General features: G+C 37.5%; 2 protein-coding genes across 11 annotated transcripts in view; both read right to left on the bottom strand.

Annotated features, from left to right (window-relative positions):
* Snx14 (sorting nexin 14) overlaps positions 1–7,629 on the bottom strand; it is a 60,041-nt gene extending 52,412 nt beyond the window's left edge. For 2 of the 7 annotated variants that reach the window (XM_060384623.1, XM_060384628.1), the window contains exons 1-4: positions 7,345–7,629; positions 3,067–3,187; positions 953–1,029; positions 524–602 (exon numbers count right to left, since the gene is read on the bottom strand). In XM_060384623.1, coding sequence (XP_060240606.1) covers positions 524–602; positions 953–1,029; positions 3,067–3,187; positions 7,345–7,565 — 498 coding nt within the window. In that variant the 5' untranslated portion in view covers positions 7,566–7,629. The remainder of the gene's footprint in view (positions 1–523; positions 603–952; positions 1,030–3,066; positions 3,188–7,344) is intronic. The other 5 variants (XM_060384625.1, XM_060384629.1, XM_060384626.1 and 2 more) reach the window with 3 other exon arrangements.
* A 12,141-nt stretch (positions 7,630–19,770) lies between these two features.
* Positions 19,771–23,050, bottom strand: part of Syncrip (synaptotagmin binding cytoplasmic RNA interacting protein) — a 34,982-nt gene continuing 31,702 nt past the window's right edge. For all 4 annotated transcript variants that reach the window (XM_021653849.2, XM_060384631.1, XM_060384632.1 and 1 more), the window contains exon 12: positions 19,771–23,050. This exon is cut by the window's right edge. The gene's annotated coding sequence lies outside the window, so the exon portion shown is untranslated.

Genomic DNA, 23,050 nt, shown 5'->3' with positions numbered 1-23,050 from the left:
GTTAAAAAATAGCACCAGGCAACTACTGAACGGTATAAAGAGGAAATAGCTAGCTGGGAGCATGCCAGCAAGGACCCACATTTATTCTCACTCTGCTCTTGATTCTGATGCTTTAAGTTTCTGCCCTGGCTTTCTCACAAAGAAATAGAACATGAACATATAAGCCAAATAAACCCTTTCCTCCTCCCTAAGCTGTTTTTGTCAGAATATTTTATCACAGTCCCAGAAATAAAGTTAGAACAATACTGTGATTTTTATTTTAGAATTTACACCTGTTTATTTAAAAAAAAAAAATTCTGTAAAACAATATATATGCCATGTTGGGCCAGCAGCAGCTCCAGATAACTCATCTCCCTTGACTGCATCAAGAGGTCCCATGCAATCAGTGCAGTTCCCATCTGGGCTTATACAAGCTCATTCTGTGGTACTCTCACAGGTCCAACACTGCCTATGATTTGCAGGACATACGCCCATCTTTAAATAACACATGTTCATAGTTGGCAATATTAATTAACTCACTTACCTCTGAGAGAGATGCATCAACCTTGGAAGACACTTTCAGGTCTAACCAGGGCTGGTAGTTTTCAAGTAGCAAGGAAGGCCTAAAGTAAATCAAACAACTAAATTAAAGCCAAGTGTTTCAATAACATTGTAAGCAGCTTACGCTTAGACAACACTGCATACAAACTGAGTATGTAATAAAATAACTTGTAATAAAATGTAAGGAAATGAACAATTAAAAACATTTGCCTTGGGGCCAGCAAGGCAGCTCAGCATTAGGTAAAAGTGCCTGCCTTATAAGCCAAATCAATTGAGCTTGCTTCCCAGAACCCAAATAAAAAAGGAGAGAACAAACTACAAGTTGTCCTGTGACTTCCAAACATTTGCCATGCCGCCCCCACACACACACACACATAACGTGCACAATTAAAAAGTAAAAAGTGCAACTTACCTATGCCGTTTACATTTCACTTTACCACAAACAGCACAGCTATGACCTTGGGGAAATAGCTCTTGAAGTCCTAACTGCTAAAAAAGGGAAAGAAAAGAGAGATTAGCTTTTAGTTTTCCTACCATCTCTACTACAAAGAATCAACATTTCAAGAGCTTTGTAACCCTCCATGCAAACATTCAAAGGACTTCTTTCGTTTGGTGCTTCAACTCTGAAACTACTATTTGTAATAAGTACCTGCTAAATTAACTGCCAGTGGATGTAAAATACCTGATGAACTGCTCTACAACACCCAAGCCAGGTGAACCCTCAGTGGTTCAGTGGTAGAGAATTTTCTAGCACGTACAATGGCATGGGTTCAATGCCTACCACCAGAAAAAGAAGAAAAAAGAAGAACCAAAAACAAAGCTTCTCTTAGCAGGCACGGTGACACATGTCTATAATTCCAACTCTCAGGAGGCTGAGGCTAGAGGATCTAGAATTTAAGTCCCATAAGACCCTGTCTTTAACCAAAAAGGAAAAAAAAAAAAAATCAAACTTCCTCACTTAAAACTAAAGTCAAGCTGGGCACTGCGGCACAGGCCTATAACCCCAGCACCTGGGGTGGCAGAGAGATCTCTGATTTCGAAGCCAGCCTGGTCTACAAAGCGAGCCAAGACAGCCAAGGCTACACAGTGAAACCGGTCTTGGAAAAAAAAAAAAAAAAAGACTGAAGTCAAATAACAAGATCACTTATAAAAAAGTAATATACTATGTCTTCTGCTACACAAATATAAGGAAAAAAATGTATTATTTTCCATTTCTTCCAAATTTAGCTTCAATGAGGAGGAAGACATGATAAATCCTAAGGCCCTGCTGACCAAATGTGGCTCACACTTCTTTGTTTCCTCTATATACCACAAATCTAAAATGAGGGGCTGTATCAACTTAAAGAATCGTAATTTATGACCCAAAAACAGTCCACTAGGGGCTGGAGCACAGCTGGTGCAAGGCCCCATGCTTCATCAGTGAGGGATAAAAGAATCTCTTCAATTCTGACCTGCAGGCACAAGTTTAAAATCAGAATTTTGCCTTACAGACACAGAGTTAATATACTACTACCACTATTGAATTTTAGAAATCCTAATTATTTTGTTTAAGCAAATTGGCTTATTATTTTTGTTTTCTATGGGGCACAGATGCACTTAAGAGATTTACAGCATTGTTGGAGAGGTGGGGTTAGCAGAGTGGTAGAACACGTGCTCAGGCACAAGGCACTGGGTTCAACCCTCAGCCTGTGAGGGAGCATGCACGCACACACAAAGCAAGAAATTAACAGGGTTGAATTATTATTTAACCCAGAACTCCTTAAATGTCCGTGCTTCAGAAATACCTGAACAGGTTTTAACAAGACTATTTTACAGGCAGTAGCCTAGAACTTTCTGACCACAACCCGGGAAGAAGAACAATTCACACTGTTGGTGATTCCCAAGGAGGGTCTCTTGTACAACCAGGTAGGAAAACCTCTGTCTACGTTATTGCCTTTGTGGAACATGTACCTAGGGGACAAGCTGACGTGGCGAATTCCAACTTTCTGAGAGGATCATATTTTCCTTTTACAGTTATTATTCAAACTGTAAACCTTAAAACTAGGACTAAAGGCGCAGCTCAGTAGGGAATTACATGTAAGGCCCTGTGTTCAATTCTCAGCACCAAAACAATCAAATCAAATTAAAATAACTATCTATATATTTACACAAGCATTTACAGGTAAATACACATGATGCTCATTTTAAATTTTTCCTATGAACTTCATATAGCCCATTATACAATAACAGTAAGTAGATTTTTATTAAACAGCATAGCATCACATAAACTGACTTTTAGAAATAAAAACCACAGGGCTGGAGAGAGGGCTCAGCGGTGAGTGCGCCCACTGGCTGCTCTTCCTGAGACTGAAGTCCAGTTCTCAGCACTCGCTGCGAGTGGATCACCGCTGCCTGCAACTCCAGCGCCAGCGTAAATCTAAGGATCACTTCTGGCCTCCAGGGGTACTGCACACTTGTGGCGCATGCTCACGTAAACACACCTACAACCTGTAAAAATTTAATTTAAAAATTGAAAAACAATTTTACCTTGGGTTTGTATTTTATTGTGAAGAATATATTCGGTAAGAGGGAATCAGGTCCTAATGAGCAGTAGAATGTCACCACTCCAGCAACGAATGACCAAAAGATCATTAAGATATGAAGATACCTTAAAAATAATAAAAAGGATCAGAACCAAAGAAATCTGTAACATTGAAAGCTACTTCTTTATTGAGCTACCAAATATTTATTAAGTACCTATTATTCAAAAACAATTTTAGGGGTTGGGGAGATGGCTCAGTGGTTGAGAGCACTGACTGCTCTTCCAGAGGACCAGAGTTCAATTCCCAGAACCCACATGGCAGCTCACAAACGCCTGTAACTACAGTCCCAGGGGATCCAACATCCTGATACAGACAAATGCAAACAAAACACTAATGCACATAAAATAAAATAAAATAATTTTTTTAATATTTTTTAATTTAAAAACCACTTTTTAAGTTTCTCAATTGATTAACTTTCTGAATGTATTTGTTAGATATAAATAACAAATGCATATTACCAAATATATAATTTCATTTAACAGAGGAGAAAATTAAGTTCAATATTTTAGTTTTGTTTCTATGTTATTATGTTTAAGTAGTTTGAATTCATTCTCCAAGAATATCTTCTATTCTCACATTCCACTAAAATTCTGATCACCGTTACAATAAAAATTATTTTTTCTAAGTGTCTATTTTGTATTAGACAGTGTTAGACAATGGGAATACAGCAGAGACATCACTTTCATGGTCCCTAGTAACAGAGAACAGTCTGGCAGTGATAGGTTGAGTAAATGAACATAATACAATATGAACACGTTTGGTATGATGAAAGAGAACTCAATAGCTATAGAAAAACTTAAAAAGAAGGCCCTGAGAAGATTCTGAAGAGGTAAGAGGCCAGATTAGCCTCTTACAATATGCCATATTAAGGTATCTCGAAACACATGTACTTGGGCTGGAGAGATGGCTCAGAGGTTAAGAGCACTGACTGCTCTTCCGAAGGTCCTGAGTTCAATTCCCAGCAACCACATGGTGGCTCACAGCCATCTATAATGAGTTCTGGTGCATAATAAGATCTGGTGTATACATAATAAATAAACAAATAAAATCTCAAAAAAAAAAAAAAAACCAAAACAGGTGTACTCAGTATATTGCAGATACCAATCCCTTCACACAGTTCAAATTTCAACCACCACATGTGTTTATTAATTGTGAATAACTGCAAAAAACATAGCTTTACTATTAGCTCTCCAGTCCAAAAGCCACAATATAAATAACAAAACAGCAAAAACACGGAGCTGTGTTAACTCATTGTTCCCAAGAATAACACAGTGTGACAGTTTATAAAAATGAATAATTTCACAAAGAAATGAGCATGAAAGTGGAAGGAAATGAGCGGCAATAATGCTAGAAATGAAATTCAAATTAAAAAATGCAATAAGAAAGGAAACAGGTCGTTGTGGACACGCTATTGTTGAAGACTCTAGACACGCAGGACTGAGGATACAGGTCAGCTGGTAGAGTGCTGGCCTCATATGCAGGAAGCCCTGGGTTTCGTCTCTAGCAGCACATACACCAGGCATGCCTCTGATCCCAGCCTCTGGGAGATAAAAGTCATCTTTAGCCAGCATGGGCTGAAGCAATGACAGGAGTATTAGTGACAAAAGGGGAAGATATCTCTAAGCGATTAAAAAAAAAAATACTTTACATTTAAGGAAATTTTGGAAGTGTTTTGATGGTGAATAAAAGACTGAAAATCAATCCACATTTAGGAGCTTGGCATTTAGACACATAAATGATATTCCATATACTAAATTCAAATTACATTGCAAAGAAGTAAATAAGAGAGTGAACTAGAAACTAGAGTGTAATCTTATCCCCTCTCAAAACTTTCGTGAAGCTCTAATTAACTGACAGCTATGTCTTTTAAAAAAAAAATGCAATGAGAATGAAGTCACACTGCAGAAAGAACACAAGAGAGTAAAGAACGAAGTTGGTTTGGTTTAGTGGTTTGGGTTTGATTTGGTTTGAGGTTGGGGTTTTTGGTTTTGTTTTTAATGAACTTACTTCGCAAACCAAGCCGGCCTCAAATTCTCAGAGAACCACAGGCCTGTCTCCCAAGTGCCAGGATTAAAGGTGTGTGTCTCTACACTAGTACAAGAAGGTTTCAGTAGTGTTCTCAGTACTGTTCTGTGTTTCTCTGAGGCCCCGTGAAAAGTATTGTTATTCAGTATTCTCTTGGCCAAACCTATTACAAACTGAGTAATTTTTCTGTCATCTATTATCAAAAGTCCTGAGTGGGCCAGCAAGATTGCTCAGCAGCGAAAGGTGCTAGCCACCTGATGATTCAAGTTTGATGACCTAATTTGATCCCTGGAACTCACACAAAGGAGAAAGAGAAAACCAACTTCACAAAGTTGTCCTTTGAACTCCACACAGGTGCTATGAGTTATCATACACCCCTACATATATCTTACACACACACACACATACATACATACATACATAAATTAAATAAAAAATAAAGATCGACAGCAATTGAAAATATACATACATCAAAAAAAGAGAAAATATTTAAAAAAAAAGAGAGAGAGCAAGTCCTGAGTAACACAAAGAAAACAATTTTTTTTAAGTTTTACAGTAACAGAAAGATAAGTGACAGCATTATATTGAATCCACTTTGTCTGTAATACAGAGACTGGCCTCATCTAGAAACATACTGGCTAAGCTGGGCACAGCGGTGCACACCTGTAATCTCAGCAATCAGGGAAGTAGAGGCAGGAGGATCTCTGTGAGTTCATAGCCAGCAAGGACTACAAAGCAAGTCCAGGAGAGGCTACACAGAAAAACCCTGTCTTGAACACAGACCCACCCCCCAAAAAAGAAGAAACACACTGACTGATGTGAAAGCTGTTGCAATAATCTAGAAGAGATAAGGACCCTGATCAGGGGACAGACAAAAAGGAAGCTGATTCTTTTGACAAACAGATGAAAAATTAAAAACTAAAGAAGCTGAGGTATGAGCAAAAAGAAAAGGCTTCTGGCCAGTATAGTTGTGCACGCCTTTAATCTCAGCACTTGGGAGACAGACAGATGGATCTCTGTGAGTGTGCAGCCAACCAGAGTGAGAACCTGCCTCAAAAACAGAGAGTGAGAGAAAGAGAGAGAGAAAGAGAGAGAGAGAGAGAGAGAGATTCAGCTGTCTTACTTAATATGTGCAATAGAAAAATGGGCTGCACACTGCTGTATATGGTAATTCTTTTTACACAGAATATTAATTGGGGACAAAGGATTATATTTTCTTCACACTGAACCTGTTACTCTAACTTGGACCACCTTCAGAGGAGAGAATGGCAGAAAATAACTAACAGTGTTTACTGTTAAAGGATCCTACTTCTTCCACAGTCCTACAATCAAATATGTCGCCATCACAACCCAGGCACTTTTTATTGTACGATAGTTCTTGCTATTTAAGTCTGCTACTTAAGCCCAAAATCAACAACAACAAAAACTGCTGTCACGGGAAATAGTTAGCCTTAGTGAAAATACTAATTTAAATAAATCCCTTGTTTATGCTTGTCGCTTACTATGCTTGCAGAACTACTTCAGAATTGAAAGTGACTGCTTTCTCAAAACATCAGAAAAACGATGATGTTAAGCACACGTCTTTTCTACTACCACTGCACCAATACTACTTCTGGAAATGTCAAAACTAAGATCTAGCTACAGGCTTCAGGGGCGGGGCCTTCTGACCTCAAAACGTCAATTTAACCATTTTAACTTTTCAGAATTTTTCAGCTCTTGAGAAAAGAGAAACGGGAATAATTTAGAGATGTGAAGGGTACTATTCTGTTTTCTGACTCCGAATCAAAAAAAAAATCTTTTAAACAGACGAAACTGTGAGAAGTGCTGTTTGCAAAGGTGTATGCCCGCGAGTGTGTGCGTCCTGCTGAGGGTTCCGCCAGAACTGCGAGAGCGACCGGACCTGGAGCCCTCCTCTCTCCGGAGACTGGAGCCTCTTTTATCGTCTCGAACTGAGGTGGCTATACCAATTTCAGTTTGAAAAGCAGACGACACAGGCCCAGATTTGAGAGATGGCCAAAAAGAAAGGTTGAGAGCCGTGTAGCCTCGGAGGATGCCTGGTCCCCGGGCGGCCCGCCCTCGCCCACCCGCAGGTCGGGACCCGACGTCGGCCATCCTTGCCGAGGTGACGGTGCAGAGCTCCCTCTCGCCCACAGTCCGCAGGCTCCGGAGCGGCCTCCGCGGGGCCAACCGCAGGTACCTGTTGAGGAGCAGCGAGGCGGCGCTGAGGCAGAGCAGCAGGAAGCAGAACAGCGGATACTGGCGACAGATCTCGCGCCCTACGTCCAGCCGCAGCCGCTGCTTCAGCCTGCACCCAATCGTCCGCAGCCAAGACCCCATCTCGGTCCACGAAGCGTTGGATGTGCCGCCCTCCGAGGCCGAGGCGGAGGGCACCCCCACCGCCCGGCGGCGAAGCCACATAACCACCCACCGCCCAGCGGAGCAGCTGAACGCAGCCGCACCAGGCCCCGCCCCGCAACACTTGCCGCGCGTGCGCAGCCACCGCCCTCCTCAAAAGCAAGGAAGCAGCAGGCCCGTCGCCGCCACCTAGCGGGAAGACCTGGGAGTGTTCTCATGTTCTGGCGCGGGCACCCACTTTCCTTATCCGGAAGTTCAGGGAGCCTAGAATGCCCAGACTGGCAGAACTACGGAAAAGTCGGGGAAGGCTGCCTAGGCACAGCAGAAACGCGCACCTCCCGGAGGCCTCTGGGAAGTGTAGTGCCTGCACCATAGCACAGCCTGCCGCTCCACCCTCTCGTGTGCTCATAGCCATGCCTAAGGGACCGGAGGGAGGGACTCCGAGTCCGCTTTTTAAAGCGGAATCAAGCTGGGGCTTATGACAGTGAGAGAAAAACAGCCCACCCGCCGTCAGCCACCCCAGAAAGCCAAATGTCTTAGCCTCGTAAGAAAAACGAGTCACTTCGACCCCGGACTTAACCACAACCCCGCACAGGACGAAAGCAGGTTGGCAAGCTAGGTAGTCCCCTTTAGAACCTCTTTCTAAACTTTAGTGTCCGTATTTTGTAGTAGCTAAAATTCAGGCAGCGTGCGAAGCACTTAAGCTACAGACATTATCTTCATATCGTAGGTGTCTAGTTCCAACTACAGTACAGCCATGTTGCTGGGACAAACAAAATCCTGACCGGGGTCGCTTCTAAGATTTCATACTAACAGACCAGTTCCATCATGGGACCTATGGACCTGTCACCTTTCTTCCCTATAATCTTACCTCCCAAGGCAGGGAAGCAGTTACGATTCTAAGTGCTTGTGAAGACTCAGTATTTTCTCGAAATTCTGAAAATGTGGATCACCCTTAAGTGACTTCTTTTGGAATGTACTAGTCTTTCTTCCCATTATTGCTAAGCATTAGAAATTCATTTATATCTTTATTAAATTTACTTGTATTCCTAATTTCTTCAGAATCAATTCTGAATGTATTAAAAATACATGCTAGCATCTTTGTAGATGGTCTTAACGTTTCCACTGCTAAAGTGTGTAGCTGTGATCCACAAGCAACGCTAAAAACTTCTTTCGAGATACATAACAATTTCACTTCTGTAATTTTACACCGCAATTCCTTAAAGAGGGCACGGTAATCCCAGCATTTAGGTGAAGGCAGGGATCAGCAGTCTGAGGCAGCCCGGATTACACAGTAAAGACCCTATCTCAAATCAAAGGACCGAAGGGCCAAGTCATTGTAGCTCATCAGTGCAGTGCTTGCCAAACATGTGCAGTTTGATCCCTAGAACTGCTAAATATCCCTCGTTTATGGAAACAAACGAGGGCTATCAATGAGACACTGTACAGAAGACCTGCACGTTGAACTTCACATATCCGTGGGTGCCTAACATGAATTTAAGTGATTTAAATGTAACTGCTCACGTATCTTCCAAGCCATACTGTTCTAAAATGTTTGCTTACAAGATTTACCCTGAAATTACTTTTTACCAAGAACCAGCATATGCTTTTAACAAAATGTTTTCACAGTTCTGTTCAAATTAGACCTTCCCAACATTTGTCTAATTTGTTTTAATTTCTTCAATTAAAATGAACTAGGCCAATTTAATTGTCTATACTGGTTTTAGTTTAAAAATGAATTTATCCCATAAACGTTCTTTTGGATTTAACAAAGGCTGAGCTTTGTCTCATACATGGTAATTGGTGGAGCACAACTGAGAATCCTGCTGCTACAAACCCCATCTATGAAAATTAACATTTACGAACTGTTTCTTCTTCAGTCTTATGGCCTATTACTTTACATTCAGGACCATTTCCTTCCAATCTTGTATTCAATATTAGGCTCCCTAGAACTAAGGAAGATCCTCAACCAATCCTGGTTAAGGAATTCTTAGCCAGGCAGTGGTGGTGCCTACCTTTTTAATTCCAGCACTGGAAGGCACAAGGCAGGTGGACCGGAGTTTGAGGACAGCCTGGTCTACAGAGTGAGTTTCAGGACAGTGTGACTGGGGGTCCCCAGGGGGCTCTCTTACCTAACAGTTACTGAACCATTAATTAGGTCTACTTCACCTCCTGCGTTATCTCCATGATGTATTTGATGAGGTATGAAGATTAAATTGGGTGAATAGTATTTATTTGTACATTAACATAAATTGCTTTGGATTTGAGAATGTGAAAAACCACACCTAATACACTAGTCTAGCTAGAACATGAAATCAAATTGGGGTCCACATACGTTTAGTACCCCTCCCCCAGCACTGCCTCACCTTAAAGTTCTAGGGAGGCTATCTTGGTAGCATCTAACCACATGTGACTATTTAATACATTAAATAAAATATAATCCAAAATTTAAATTGAAGAGTTTGAAATTTGTCAAAGCATGTTCCTTCTTAGTGGGAGAAAATTCAAAATACACACGGACTGAATAATAGCATAGTATCCTAGACTACTACCATCAGTTGTACAAAGCTACTAGTAAGATTTTTGAGTATCTCACAGGACGGACTGGTCTTGAACAATTACTCTGCCTCAGCCTCAAGTGCTAGGATTACATGCATGAATAGTAATGTTCAACAAGTGTGAATATTTTTGGTGAGTAATGCACTTTTGTGTATTAGAGGTGTGCTTAGAAACTGTAATAATCCACCTAAAGGCCCATAGACATCAAACTTCAGTAGTATGTCCATTCTTTTAATGAATATTTATTGAATAGCAAATAAGTGTAAGGCACTGTGCTAAATGTGATGGAAGATACAATGAATTTTGAGTTTCTGACCTCCAAAGGCTTACAATCTAGTGAAGGAGACAAGTTACACATAGATGTAATGTATAATACAGGGCAGGTTTAAAGACTATGTTTTGTTTCTCCCCTAAACAACTGTTGGTAATGGGGCATTTTTAATTGGTCAGGATCTCAAAAGGCCTCTAGGAAAATACTTACACAAACAGTAGTTAACTCTAACTTTCATCTAATTTTTGGAAGTAATAAAGCACTAGTGTTTTCATTGAATTTATCCTTATTTCTCTCATCTCCCAGCATATCCTATATTATAAAGGATATCTGAGGTAGTATAAAGTCTCAGTTTACATGTACTTTTAAAAGACAAGTGTCTCCCCTTGAAAACCTAGCAATCTTCCTGCCTCAGCTTCCTAGGGCTGGGATTCTTAAGAGATATAATGTCCAGCTTAAGCCTACTTAATTATGATGACAAGTGTAAAGGAAATTTTAAAAAGCTTGAACAGATTGGGAACATGAGGAAGATAAGGCTAATCTATCCCTAGATGCCAGCCACTCATCAGAGACAATACATTAAAAAAAAAAATTAGGCTTCCTCTCCCCACTCTCAAATCATTTAAGTAAGATAAATTACCTTTCTACCTGCAACCATCATTATATGCCAACATCTGAATATAAAATACATACAAAAAGATAATGGTTCGTTCCAAGTCTCAAAAAAACATTAAAAATGAAGATTAACCCCCTCATGAGAATTACACTGATGTTTAAGAGTTACTTTCAGCCAGGTGTACTTTCCAGTGCTCGCCTTTAATCCCAGCACTTTGGAGGCTTGGGCAGGTGATCTGTCAGTTTGAGCCCATCCTGGTCTACAGTACAGAGCTTGCAGGGCTACACAGACACAGTCTCCCAAAACACACTCATTACTTTTTTGTGGTCTTATGAAAAAGCCTCCATTAGCAACAAACCTTTGTTAGGAAGAAACAAAGAGGTACAACCTTATACAAATACAGACACTCACTGGGTAAAATAAGCTACCACCACAAAAACTGTCATCTCATTTTAGCACCATAAATATTAAATATTTCACATTTTTTTATTATTTCTAACTTGTAATAGAAAATGGAAATTAGGTGTGGTTCATGACTTTAAAGAACTTAACTGCCTGGCAATGGAAAACATATCAACTCACCTGCTAAAACATACTAGATTGGAAAAGGCACTTATAACCTATTATTAGCTTGTTAGTTTTAACCTTTCTACTTTTTAGCTCTTAAACAAGTAAAATTACTACATAGTAACTAAACAGCTATTTTCATATAAAGTGTTTACCAACTTTATTTCAGATGTTTAAATGTCTACTTAAACTAACTTTGCAGTTTAAATATTTAACACAAAAATATCTTAGAAGTTTTTACAGTTCTTACCCTCTCAGTATTTCATACAACTTAAGCACTTTGGGCCAAGAATGATGGTATTCTGTAACTCAGCACTGAGAAGTCAGAAGCAGACACTCGACAGTGCTTTCTTAGACCAGCTATCACTCTGGACAAGTGCACAGGGGCAGGATAGCAAAAGGGATGACAGCACTTTGACATGGCACAAATGTTAAGCAAGTAGGCTTCTGGTGTACAATAAAACAACTGTAATGGCTCACAACTGTAATCCCAGCACCTGGAAGTTGGACCATAAGCACTGATTGGTAACTAAATGGTAACTGCCTTTTAAGTTTTCCAGAAAGTGTTTCTTTTTTTAAACAATAATTTCCAAAATTACCTCATTCAAAGCTTCATTTTGGATATTCTTTCAATCGCATGTAAATAAGGCTACAGACCAAAATGAATTCTGAGTCAATCAGTCTTGTTGCCTATACTCTTCTAATTAGCTCTACTGACTTCTGGGCATTCAGATTACTTCCATTTGCTGCTATGCAACACACACATCAACTTTTAATTATTGAGGTTAAATAGTTAAACTTCCTTAACAATGATTACAGAATCAAGGATAGCAGCAGTGATGGGGACTTAATAGTTTCAGAGTTGAGACCTGTATGACAAAGATCTCCTATAAACCCTTTCAAATACCAGGTCCTCAAGATGTTGAGAGCACAATCTACTTAAACTCATTTAATATTATTTAAATGCATGGTCTTGGACAAGCTCAGTTTTTCCTTTCCCTATGTAAAGAAAAACACACTGTAAGGACAGTAAGTAGGGGTATAATTAAAACATGAACTGCCAGAAAATGTAAAAAAAACAGCATGCAGATACAGGAAAAACTTACTTGCCAAGGAAAGCAATGTCAGAAAAAGAATTTTATGTTTTCTACATTTTTTTACATGGTTTCTCAGTTGTGTGTTGACAGTTTTAAAATGCCTGAAGACAATTTTGTCTGAAGAAAGTAGCTTGGGGTATAGCAAAATTCTGAGACATGAAAAATGTTATGGAGCTGGAGAGTGGTTCGGCAGTTAAGAGCACTGATTACAAATCTAAGGGACCAGGGTTAGACTGGTGGCATCCATGGAAAGTCACAACCATTTGTACCTCCAGTACTAGGGCATTGCACGCATATGTTTGACATAAATATATAAGAAAAAAGTTTGGGGGGTGTTTTGTTTGTTTAATTAAAGGGCTCAGCAATTAAGAGCACTGGCTGCACTTCCAGAAGACCTGGAATCAATTACCAGCACCCACATGGCAACTCACAATAGTCCATGACTCCAATTCCAGAGGATCAAATACCTTCATAGCAATACAAAGTTATTAAAATTTTTCAGAAAGTTAATATGCTAACCAAAAGCATAAAAGAAAGCTGGTTGATGCACTGATGAAAAGAGTAGTAAATCTAGAGTCAACCTGGTGACCATGATTAAGTGCCGTCTTTTACAGTAGAAAGTTATTTATGTAACTAAAACTAGACCGGTTTTTTAAATTATCTTTAGAACCCACTAAACATTATTTGGCACAACTGGGTGTAATAACATGTTGAAGAAAAGTGCTATAATATGTTAAGACAACTACTAGCAGATTTCTACACCTACTAGCAGATTTCTACAAAATACAATCAAGAAAGCCTTGAAATTAAAAAAAAAAACATATAGTATGATATGAAGCTATACTGTAGACAACATCAAGAAAACCTAAAAAAAAAGAAAAAAAATGTGGTAAGACACTGGAAAGCTAAGAAATGCCAGTGCGAATAAAAAAAAAAAAGAAAGAAGAAAAAAAAAAAAAAAACTGGAGAGGCGGGCTCGGTGCCACACACGTGTGATCCCAGCACTGGGGGAAAAAGACAAATGGCTTTCTTTTGAGTTACTTCTAGGCTAGCATGGTCTACAAAGCTAGTCCAAAACAGCCAACTCTACACAGAGAAACCCTGTCAAGAAAAACAAATGCAAGAAAACCACACTTAAATGTACAAGATTCTAAAACCACCAAACTCCACAAATAATAAAACTATTATTAATAAGTATGAGGGGTTTCAATAGACAAGAGTTCATTCTGAGTTAAAAGAGGCAAGGTTACTGATACCTGGGGAGAGGAAGGATGTTAACTTGGAATTAACATGTATTTATTAAGAAACAAATGAACTACCAATAAAGGAGGTTGGGCCAGATGTGCTAGCATACATATTTAACCCCAGTACTCAGGAGGCAGAGGAAGGTAAAGGTCTTGTGAATTTCAGCACAGCCTGGTCTACATAAAGATCCAGACAAGGCTATATATTTAGACTCTATATCAAAGAAAAAAGATAAGGAAAAAGAAATCAAAAGGGGTCCAGTGCCTTAAATTCCCAGATCAGGCATAATTGTACTTCATGAAACTCCTGTCTGCAGTCTGAGACTTGAAATAAAGATTTATCCTAGAGATTAAAATACACAGCTTTAACAAGAATATAAGTTGGCATTTGTATGACTCAAACATTGGCACAGCAATTCCGGACAGTAAGAAGTAACAGGATAATGCTCTGTGGCTTGACAGTTTTCCTTAAAAAATGCTCAATATTTGCTTCCTGATGAGAAACTTTCCCTGAAGAGCAACTAAGTAAAAAAAAAAAAAAAAAAGATCATGTATCTGACATGTTTACAATGGTGAGGTATTACAGAATAATAAATAGCTTCACAACAAAAGCAGAAAGACTATTAGGCCAATTCTGATTAAAATGCAAACTATGTATCACGGACTGTGGAAAGTTAGACTGCACTGTCTTCAGCAGGCACAATAACTCTAGGTATACATGGCTGCTTTGAACTATCCTAATGACTGAAGTTTTTGTCTTTACCCAAAAATATTTAAATCAGTGAAAAAACTATTTAACTCACTGAAACCACTATTATTTACAAGCAGCCCAGTATTTGTTTTAGCAACCTATACCTTGTTAAGTTTGTGTGAGAAATACATAAACCCCAATCAGTCATCAGAATGAGAAATCTCTGAATATAAGGGCATGAATCCAAAACTACTGTTAATATCTAACAATTGTAACTATGTCTACAAAAGATGACTGTCCTTTTTAGCTTCCTGGTAGGTGTACACTGAAACTTATGTGGAAGGATAAGTACTATTAGCACCATCAAAAACTACACTAAGATTTTGATACTCAAACACTTGATTCAGTAAGAGAAAAACCAGTTCTCAGTATCATATGCCTATCCCAAAAGTTGCCTACCTGCCTCAAAATGTTTGCTTTTCAATAAAGAAACAAAAAAATTAAAGAGATTCAACTCCATAGAGCATAAGACAGCAGTATAAACAAGTGTATTCCACAGAAGACAAATGAGCACAAGTCACCGAATTATCAAATCTGAAAGCTACCTGTTGAACGAAGAAAAAAAAAATTACCGAGCAACATAAGGAAACACAAAGGAAACTATAAAATGTAAAGAAAAAGAAACAATTCTCAGTGGTTTCCAAAACACCCTCAAACCCACATTATAATGTTCCGAACCTTTGGTTTTATTTTCTAGATAGTTCAAAATAATGTGCTTTGCTCAGGTAACAGCAAATTGTGTTCCTTTATGATATAGGTAAGCATGCCAGATAAGGATTTTAAGTTCCATCTTTTCTCCCCAAGTATTGCAATTAGATTTCTCCCAAGTACTTACATATTTTTAGTTTGGAAAGACATGGTTTCTCTGTGTAGTCCCGGCTGTTCCTGGTCTGTATATCAGGCCTGCCTGCCTCACCCATCTACTTTAACTGATAACTGTAACATGTTGGCATCTTTTAATAAATCTAGTACTGTTTCCCATGTTACAGTCTACAAGACTTTTCTATTTTACAATTCAGCATTTAAAGTAAGCTTCACTGAGATCAAAGTATTATCCCCTGCAAAAGCTGAAAAACTGAAGCTCCTACAATCATTTCATTCACTGGTCAATACATACACACAAACTTTCCAACGGAGACAATATGTAAGACCTGTTAGTTTAAAAAAAGGGGGGAAGCTATTTTGAAAGTGGTAAAACCACTTTAAAGGTCTATGTGTAATCTCAAAGTAAACATTGCTCCTAACTCCCATCATTAATTGTTACTCTTAGAGGTGCACACTCCTATAATCCTAGCACTTGGGAGGTAGAGGTGGATCACTGTCAGTTTAAGCTTTGTAGACAAAGCTGGCCTAGAGCTCAAAGAGATCCATTCGCTTCTGCCTCCCTGAGTGCTGGGATTAAAGGCCTGCCCTACCATGTCCGGCTGAGAAAGACTCTTAAAAAAAAGAAAATCAAAGGTAACCAGAAAACCAAGGAGAAAACAAAACAAAAACAACAACAACAAAAAGCATAGTTCTTTAGTAATAGTGCCTACATAAACAAATGATAATACATTAGGGGAATTTTGTCTTAGAATTTTGCTCTCCAAAAGAACCATTCTGCCAAATTAGACATGTATGCTACATACTATAACTATGTTTTGAATATCTTACAGTTACAGGCAAGGTACATTTACTGTCAACAACAAGTGTGACAGGAAAATAAAGTTTTTAAAAACCCAACAATAAAGAAATTAAATTAAAAGTGTTCTGTGCTGTTTACTAATTTTAGGCTAATACTTTGTTTTTCCTGTCTCACTGTGCCCTCGAAGTTGGTGGTATCAATTCAAACCTATCTTACCATCTTACCCTGAGTGTTGGGATTACAGGTGTGTTTCTAAACCTGGCAAATGTCTTTCTAGTAATTAAAGTAAATATATCACTAGCATAAACCAAATTCTTCAAAAAGGAAAATAACAGTAATTAAGAGGTTAAAAAGAGCCAGACATGTCGACACACACCTTTAATCCTAGCACAGGAGGCAGAAACAGGTGGACCTGATTTTGAGGCCAGCCTCATCCACAGTTCCAGGGCAGCCAGGGCTACAGAGAAACTTTGTCCTGAAAGGGGGGTGGAGGGGGAGAGAAAGTTAAAAATTTACCACCAGAATTACAAGAGCTGAATGTGAGATGGACAACAGAAAGATTTTCATAGCCTGTACTACTCACTACTTTCCTTGTAAAAGTTTCATCATCAACGCAGCTGGGTAAAGTGTAGGCTTCATATTTGTAAAGTCTTGCATTCTATCCCCAATACTAAAGGATATTACTATTCAAGTTACACTCTCAACTACGAACTGAATAAACATGAATACCACCTTTACTCAAAACTAATGATCTAACTTTCACCTACCAAATGGCAGACTAAAACACTATTCATGTAGATGTAGCTACTTTCTATTTCATAGTAGTGTAGACTAAAAACAAAACAAAAAAAAAAAAAAAAAACCAGTGGATTCAAAGTGTTATTTACCCTTTCATTCAGCAATTACTGCAAAAAGAACTCTACAGACATCATGCCTAAGAGCCTTCAACTCAACCATACACTGCTTTCATAAACATTTGAGTTTTCTGTAGCACCATACACTTAAATTGAACACTATCATAAAGAAAACTGATAGGCTGGATTTTCAGGGTGTCACTGGTGAGGACAACTTATAAGCAGTATTTTTCCCTAAAATTTCAAATAAGGGAAATGCAAATGGTGACTTACATACAGGTATTTGAGAAATTACAAAATATAAACATTATATTGCATCTGATCCTTCAATTGAAGACATTTTTTTAAATCAGATTGAAAACTTAAACATGAAACAAACATAATAACCTTAATTTACTAGAATGGCAGCATCATATAGCATTTAAAGGGGTTCTAAATGTTTCTTTTCTGAATTAAACTTTAAAGGAAATTAACTGATTATTTACCAACTGAAAAGTACTTAGGGTTGCTTTCTAGCTGCCTGCATAGCACCATTACTCAAATTCCCTGCCCTCAAGGAGCTTCCATTCTAAAAGGCAGCAAAAAGTATATACAACAATGGTCATAACTAGGCATCCAAATTGATCAAAAAGCAGTAAGCCCTAGAAACTGAATGATCATAGTATTTGCTCTGTGTACCCTTCACTTAGTGCTCCTAATGCTGAGTGGATTTTTATAAACCCAGTAAGATCACCAGAATTTATTGTGTGTGATTTTATAAAAATGACATGAACCCAGGGAATAGGATTAAGCTCTAAAGGAACTGCACTTGACCTTAATAATTCTAAAGCATTCCCAAGAAATAAATTACCTAACATGTGAATATTACTATTTTAAGAGAATAAAAACAAAATGAACTCTATGTATCAAAACTACACTGTACTACATACACAATGACTGCAGAACAAAGTCAAAAGCGCTATGTGCCAGCCGAGCATGGTGGCGCACACTTGTAATCCCAGCACTCAGGGAGGCAGAGGCAGGTGGATCACTGTGACTTTCAAGAACAGCCTGGTCTACAAAGTGAGTCCATTAAGAGCCAAGGCTACACAGAGAAACACTGTCTTAAAAAAACTAAAGTGCAATATGCAAACCTCTGCAGGGATTTTGCCTTACTGAGTATGTTCTCTGGGGGACACTTAAAAAAAAAAAGTGCATATACTTTTCTAATTCTGCATGGCATACTAAAAACTAAGCTGAAACAATTACAGGTGTAGTTCCTACCTCTTCTAGCTTCTGCCTCAATCTGAGTAGCTGGAATTTTAAGATGCACCACCAGGTGTGACTGAGTCTTCTCTAACCAATGTAAGTAAGTCTCTTTAGGTTTTAAATGATATATATGCCTCATGATTTGGCAAATTTGACCTTCAAACAGTACAGTACCTGTGTTTCATATATGTGATGACTACTCAGATTTCATCTCATTTTCAAGTTAACATCATTAAATGATCCCCAACACAGAAGGAATGTCAGGACTTCTTTGGGATGCCATGTAGAATCTGTAACTTTTCCATAAATCTTACATTACTGTCAATTTTATTTTACTTTGCAATCTACAGTAATAACCTGTCTATCCAAATCTTTTTAACCCTTTTCCATGACAAAGTAGAAACTGACACAACTGCCTCCAAGTTGAAATTTCATCACAATAATCCTTTCAGAGCAGTTTAAGAAATTAAAACACATGAAAATTATATAACCTTTGTAATTCTCAAATCAGAAATCAAAATTTTAAGTTGTAATACAAAGTGTCATTTAAACTTGAAGTCACTTCTATAGTGACCCTGTTATTATCACACCTAAATTTGTCAGAAGGACATTTTAGAAAGTTCTCACATTTGAAGACACTAATCTTCAAATGGCTTCCAAGGTGATTTATCTTGACTTCCCCATTCTTGTTTTCAATCTTGTTTTAAAGTCCATGATCAATCTGAAATGGTATTTTCACTAATCAATACCAATCTGGCAAGTTAGAATAGCAACTAACAATTTTAAATCAAGTAACAAGATTAAGGTTCCTAAAGTGTTTCAAACCACTGGTCTTCTTCCTAACCACCACCTCCAAAAGAAACTCTAGCCTGGAGCTACGAACCAGAAAACCCTGAATATACTTACAGGTCCTGTATGTGGCCATTGACTTTAATATGCAATGGAGCAGAGTTCATTCACATAAACTCATCTGCAGTAATCTAAATGCAATTTTTATCAAGAGATCATTTTCTTCTTCCCCTCTCCTGAATTACTTGGTACTTCAAGCTCATTTTCAAATCTTCAAAGAAATTTTATTTGCCAGAAATAAAACTGGAGAATAGAAGAACACTACATGGTGAAGCATGTTCCGAAAGAAGCAAATCATCATGGAGTTCATTAATCTATTGTCAAGTATGTGACCATATATTTCCAAAACAAAACAAAATAAAGACCAGCCCAAAACATTTATTCTACACATATCCCAGTCATGTGGCTTGCAATTAGAAGTATTGGGGGAACTTGTTTTTACCATTTCCTAGTTACTTTGAATGTATTCATGTCAGTAGGTGATACAGGTCTAAAGTTTCCAAGTGTCTATTTAAAAGCTGTTGAGTGAAAAATGATGAAATGGAGGACACTCACAATAATTCTTGGACTCCTGGAGATCCTAAGACATGCTACAAAAATAGGTCTTTATTCTTAGGAAAATATAGTCAGAGCTAGCTTCCTTATGCTATACATAAAATCTTAACATCAGAGGCAGTACAGATAGTACAGATAGTTTTTGAACTGATCTCCAAACAAGCACAAACCCACTAAGTTGGGGAAAAAACAGGTAATTTGAGGTTTTTGGCGAAAGACAGTACTTCACAAAACTAATCCAAATCAAAGAGCCTGCAGACAGCTTTCAGTGAGACCAAAGAAATGAAATAAATATAAATTCTATGGATAAATAAATGTAAAAGAATTTAAATTAGCTACAAACTAATTTTTAATTAAAATACTACTCAAGTACAAGCTTTTGTTTCTCAACATCAGACTTCTAAATGTTTACCAGACTACTGTTAATATTAAAAACTTAATCTTTGACCCAGAGTAATACTGATTTGCATTTACAAAAAAGGTTGTCCGACTGAATGCTTCTGGTCCTGAAAAACATTTTAGGTATACTATTGAAGGCAGACTGTGGTGCTAATATGGTTTATGTCTTAAGAACTTTTAAAAAGTGATAGACCCCAAAAGTCCATCTGTATGTTGGCTCAGTTTTTAAAAATGCCTGTGTGAGCCTTGGTTCATTATTAGCATCTTTAGTGGCATGCCCTGTTGAGTGGTAAGATTACTAAGTAAATACTACACCATAAAAACATCCCAAGAAGTCTGTTAATGTATTGTTAAAGTAAGTTGTTTATTCATTAATTTTATACCCACCACTGAATTCCTGTTTATGGTATTATAAGAGGGAAGAAAACAGTCATGGAGGGTATTATTTTAAGTTTTTAGGAACCTGAGCAACATTTACTCTAGGATTGACTACCTTTTCTTAATGCATGAAGCCCTTCTGTATTTTGATTTCTCCAATCATGTTTTTGCTGTTTCTGAACAAGTGACTTCAAAAAAGCTGTACTAAAGATAATTTTCCCATGTAGTTTGATGTTCATCCTAATACTAAATACATCTTTTCAAGTATATACAATTATATAACCCAGATCACCCCATCAATCCATTTGTGGCATTTCTAATCTATCATGAAAAAAATGTTTATACTTTCGTTTAGTCAGATTTGCATCAATAAGTAAAAGTTAAACAGTAATCAGTAAAAAGTTTTTCACGGTGCCATAATGCCACCATGAATGTGATTCCTTTTGTGCAATTCAACTCTCTATTTTTAACATGTGATTCAATAGCAATGACTAAAAATCTTGCACAAAAAGCATGCTTGGAAAGAATATAATTAACACAACTTTCTTACAATGTAACTTCCTGAAAACTGATAAACTAAATTTATGAACACTTTTGATTGCCAAGTAGTCTGCAGAAACAAAATCTTGCGTCTGTTTTGGGTAACTTTTCAACAATCAGAATTCTTTTAAGATATACTTTTCACCATAAGGAAGGGACTTGACTATTAAAGACCCTTTCCTTGACAATATATACAAAATTTAACTTGTCATCTGTCCATTCTTTGAAGCTGTCAAAGCCAAGAACCCATAAACAAATCACAAACGCAATAACCTACATTAGTTAACATTCCCCCTTTTAACATGTTGACATTATTACTAAATGATTAGTTATTTTCGCATTTCCATTTCTCATATCCCATGACATTCCATATAAATTGCATTATTGCTTTATAGGCCACACAACATTCAAAATTATGTTTATATGCATTGCCTGTTTTTCTTGATTTCTGATAAGAGTTTGATACTGATTTTTACTACAGAAATTTATGTTTGAAAATACCACGGTTAGTTATTTCTTCTCAGAACTTAATTGTTCACATCACTAATCACTACATGCATATTTAGCTCTGATTATATTGCTCAAAAACTGCACCCATTATCAGAACAGTGCAAATTATATTTAATTTTAAAAGTAATAATAATGGCTTGAATTCAAAGTCATTAAAATGAACACTGTCAAGTATTTTCACTTGAGTCTATATTTCATCACCACTACTGGTTATAACCATCAATTCTTCACAATTTTTTGAAGCATCAGGTTTCCCTCCCTTATCACCAAACTAAAAAAAGTCTTGAGAAGCCAACAGAGCTCCAGACTTCAATGTTTTCTTACAGAACACATTTGTGAACTTACAAAAGTGTTCATCTTTCAACTTTGACAATGCAGTTAAGTCAAACAAACCTGTTGTAACATCCCAACAAATAAATCCAGGAATTAACTAAAAGACCTTGACAGTGTCCGTTAAAAATGGTATGACAGTTAAGTGCCAATTGGCATGGCAATGACCTCTTGGATGGGATCATTTTACTCCTTGGGCCTGGGTGGGAAGTGCCAGCACCAAGGATTACACTGAGATTTGATTTTGCTGAAGGCTACATTTAATTGACCCACTTTCCATGACCTAGTATACTATGTTAGAATGAAATGTACATGTTTTGTGTAGCCCTCAAACTTACACTAAGATTTGAGAGGTGTACTTTTAAAAAGCACAGGGTAATATATAAAATCAGTGGAAGAAAGTTTCATTAAGCACCAGGAACAAATTTTTGTCACCCCATACTCATTTAGGTAAGTTTCAATAACCGGCAAGGCACATTTACATATATTCCAATGAATACTTATTGACAAATTTTAAATTACACTCTATGCCCCAGCTATCCCAGTAACTGACATACAACATACTAAAATGGTTTATTAATGTAACAAAAAAAGAAAGAAAAAAAAAACAATGGGAAACGTACAGGCTATTGGCAACCACTATTCTAAAATTATGTAAGTACAAATGAACATACTGAAATGTGTGCAATTCTAACTTTTTAAACCAGAAGATTTTCTATACTAACACACATTTATATTAATGACACATAAAAAAAATAAAAACTTTATTACAAAAATAAGTTACACTCGCCTCCAGCTTACAGTATAAAACAATTTTATTTGCAGGAATGCAAAATGATTGTTTGCCATGAGCATTTTGAACATATGACATGTCTAATTTTCTTGTTAAATTTGCATTTACTGGGGAACTGGTGTGTATAAAACCTTAATTAGGTATAAGCTCTGATCTTCATCGTGGTGCCTATTGGGTATGTGATATAACTGCAGTATCCCTTTGGGGAAGGGGAGAAGGTATTTTTTTTACACCAAGTCCTCCTTAAACTATAATTTTACTTTTGACTTTAAGCTATCAACTTAGGACTTGGCAAAAATTTTTTGAGGGTGATTCAATAGAGGATGCTTCACCACTGAACACTCACTGTCATCAAGGTGCTTT

Source organism: Meriones unguiculatus, chromosome 6 (genome assembly GCF_030254825.1).
Source record: "Meriones unguiculatus strain TT.TT164.6M chromosome 6, Bangor_MerUng_6.1, whole genome shotgun sequence".
In the NCBI taxonomy this organism is placed as follows: Eukaryota; Metazoa; Chordata; class Mammalia; order Rodentia; family Muridae; genus Meriones; species Meriones unguiculatus.
This window is presented reverse-complemented; position numbering and strand designations above follow the sequence as displayed.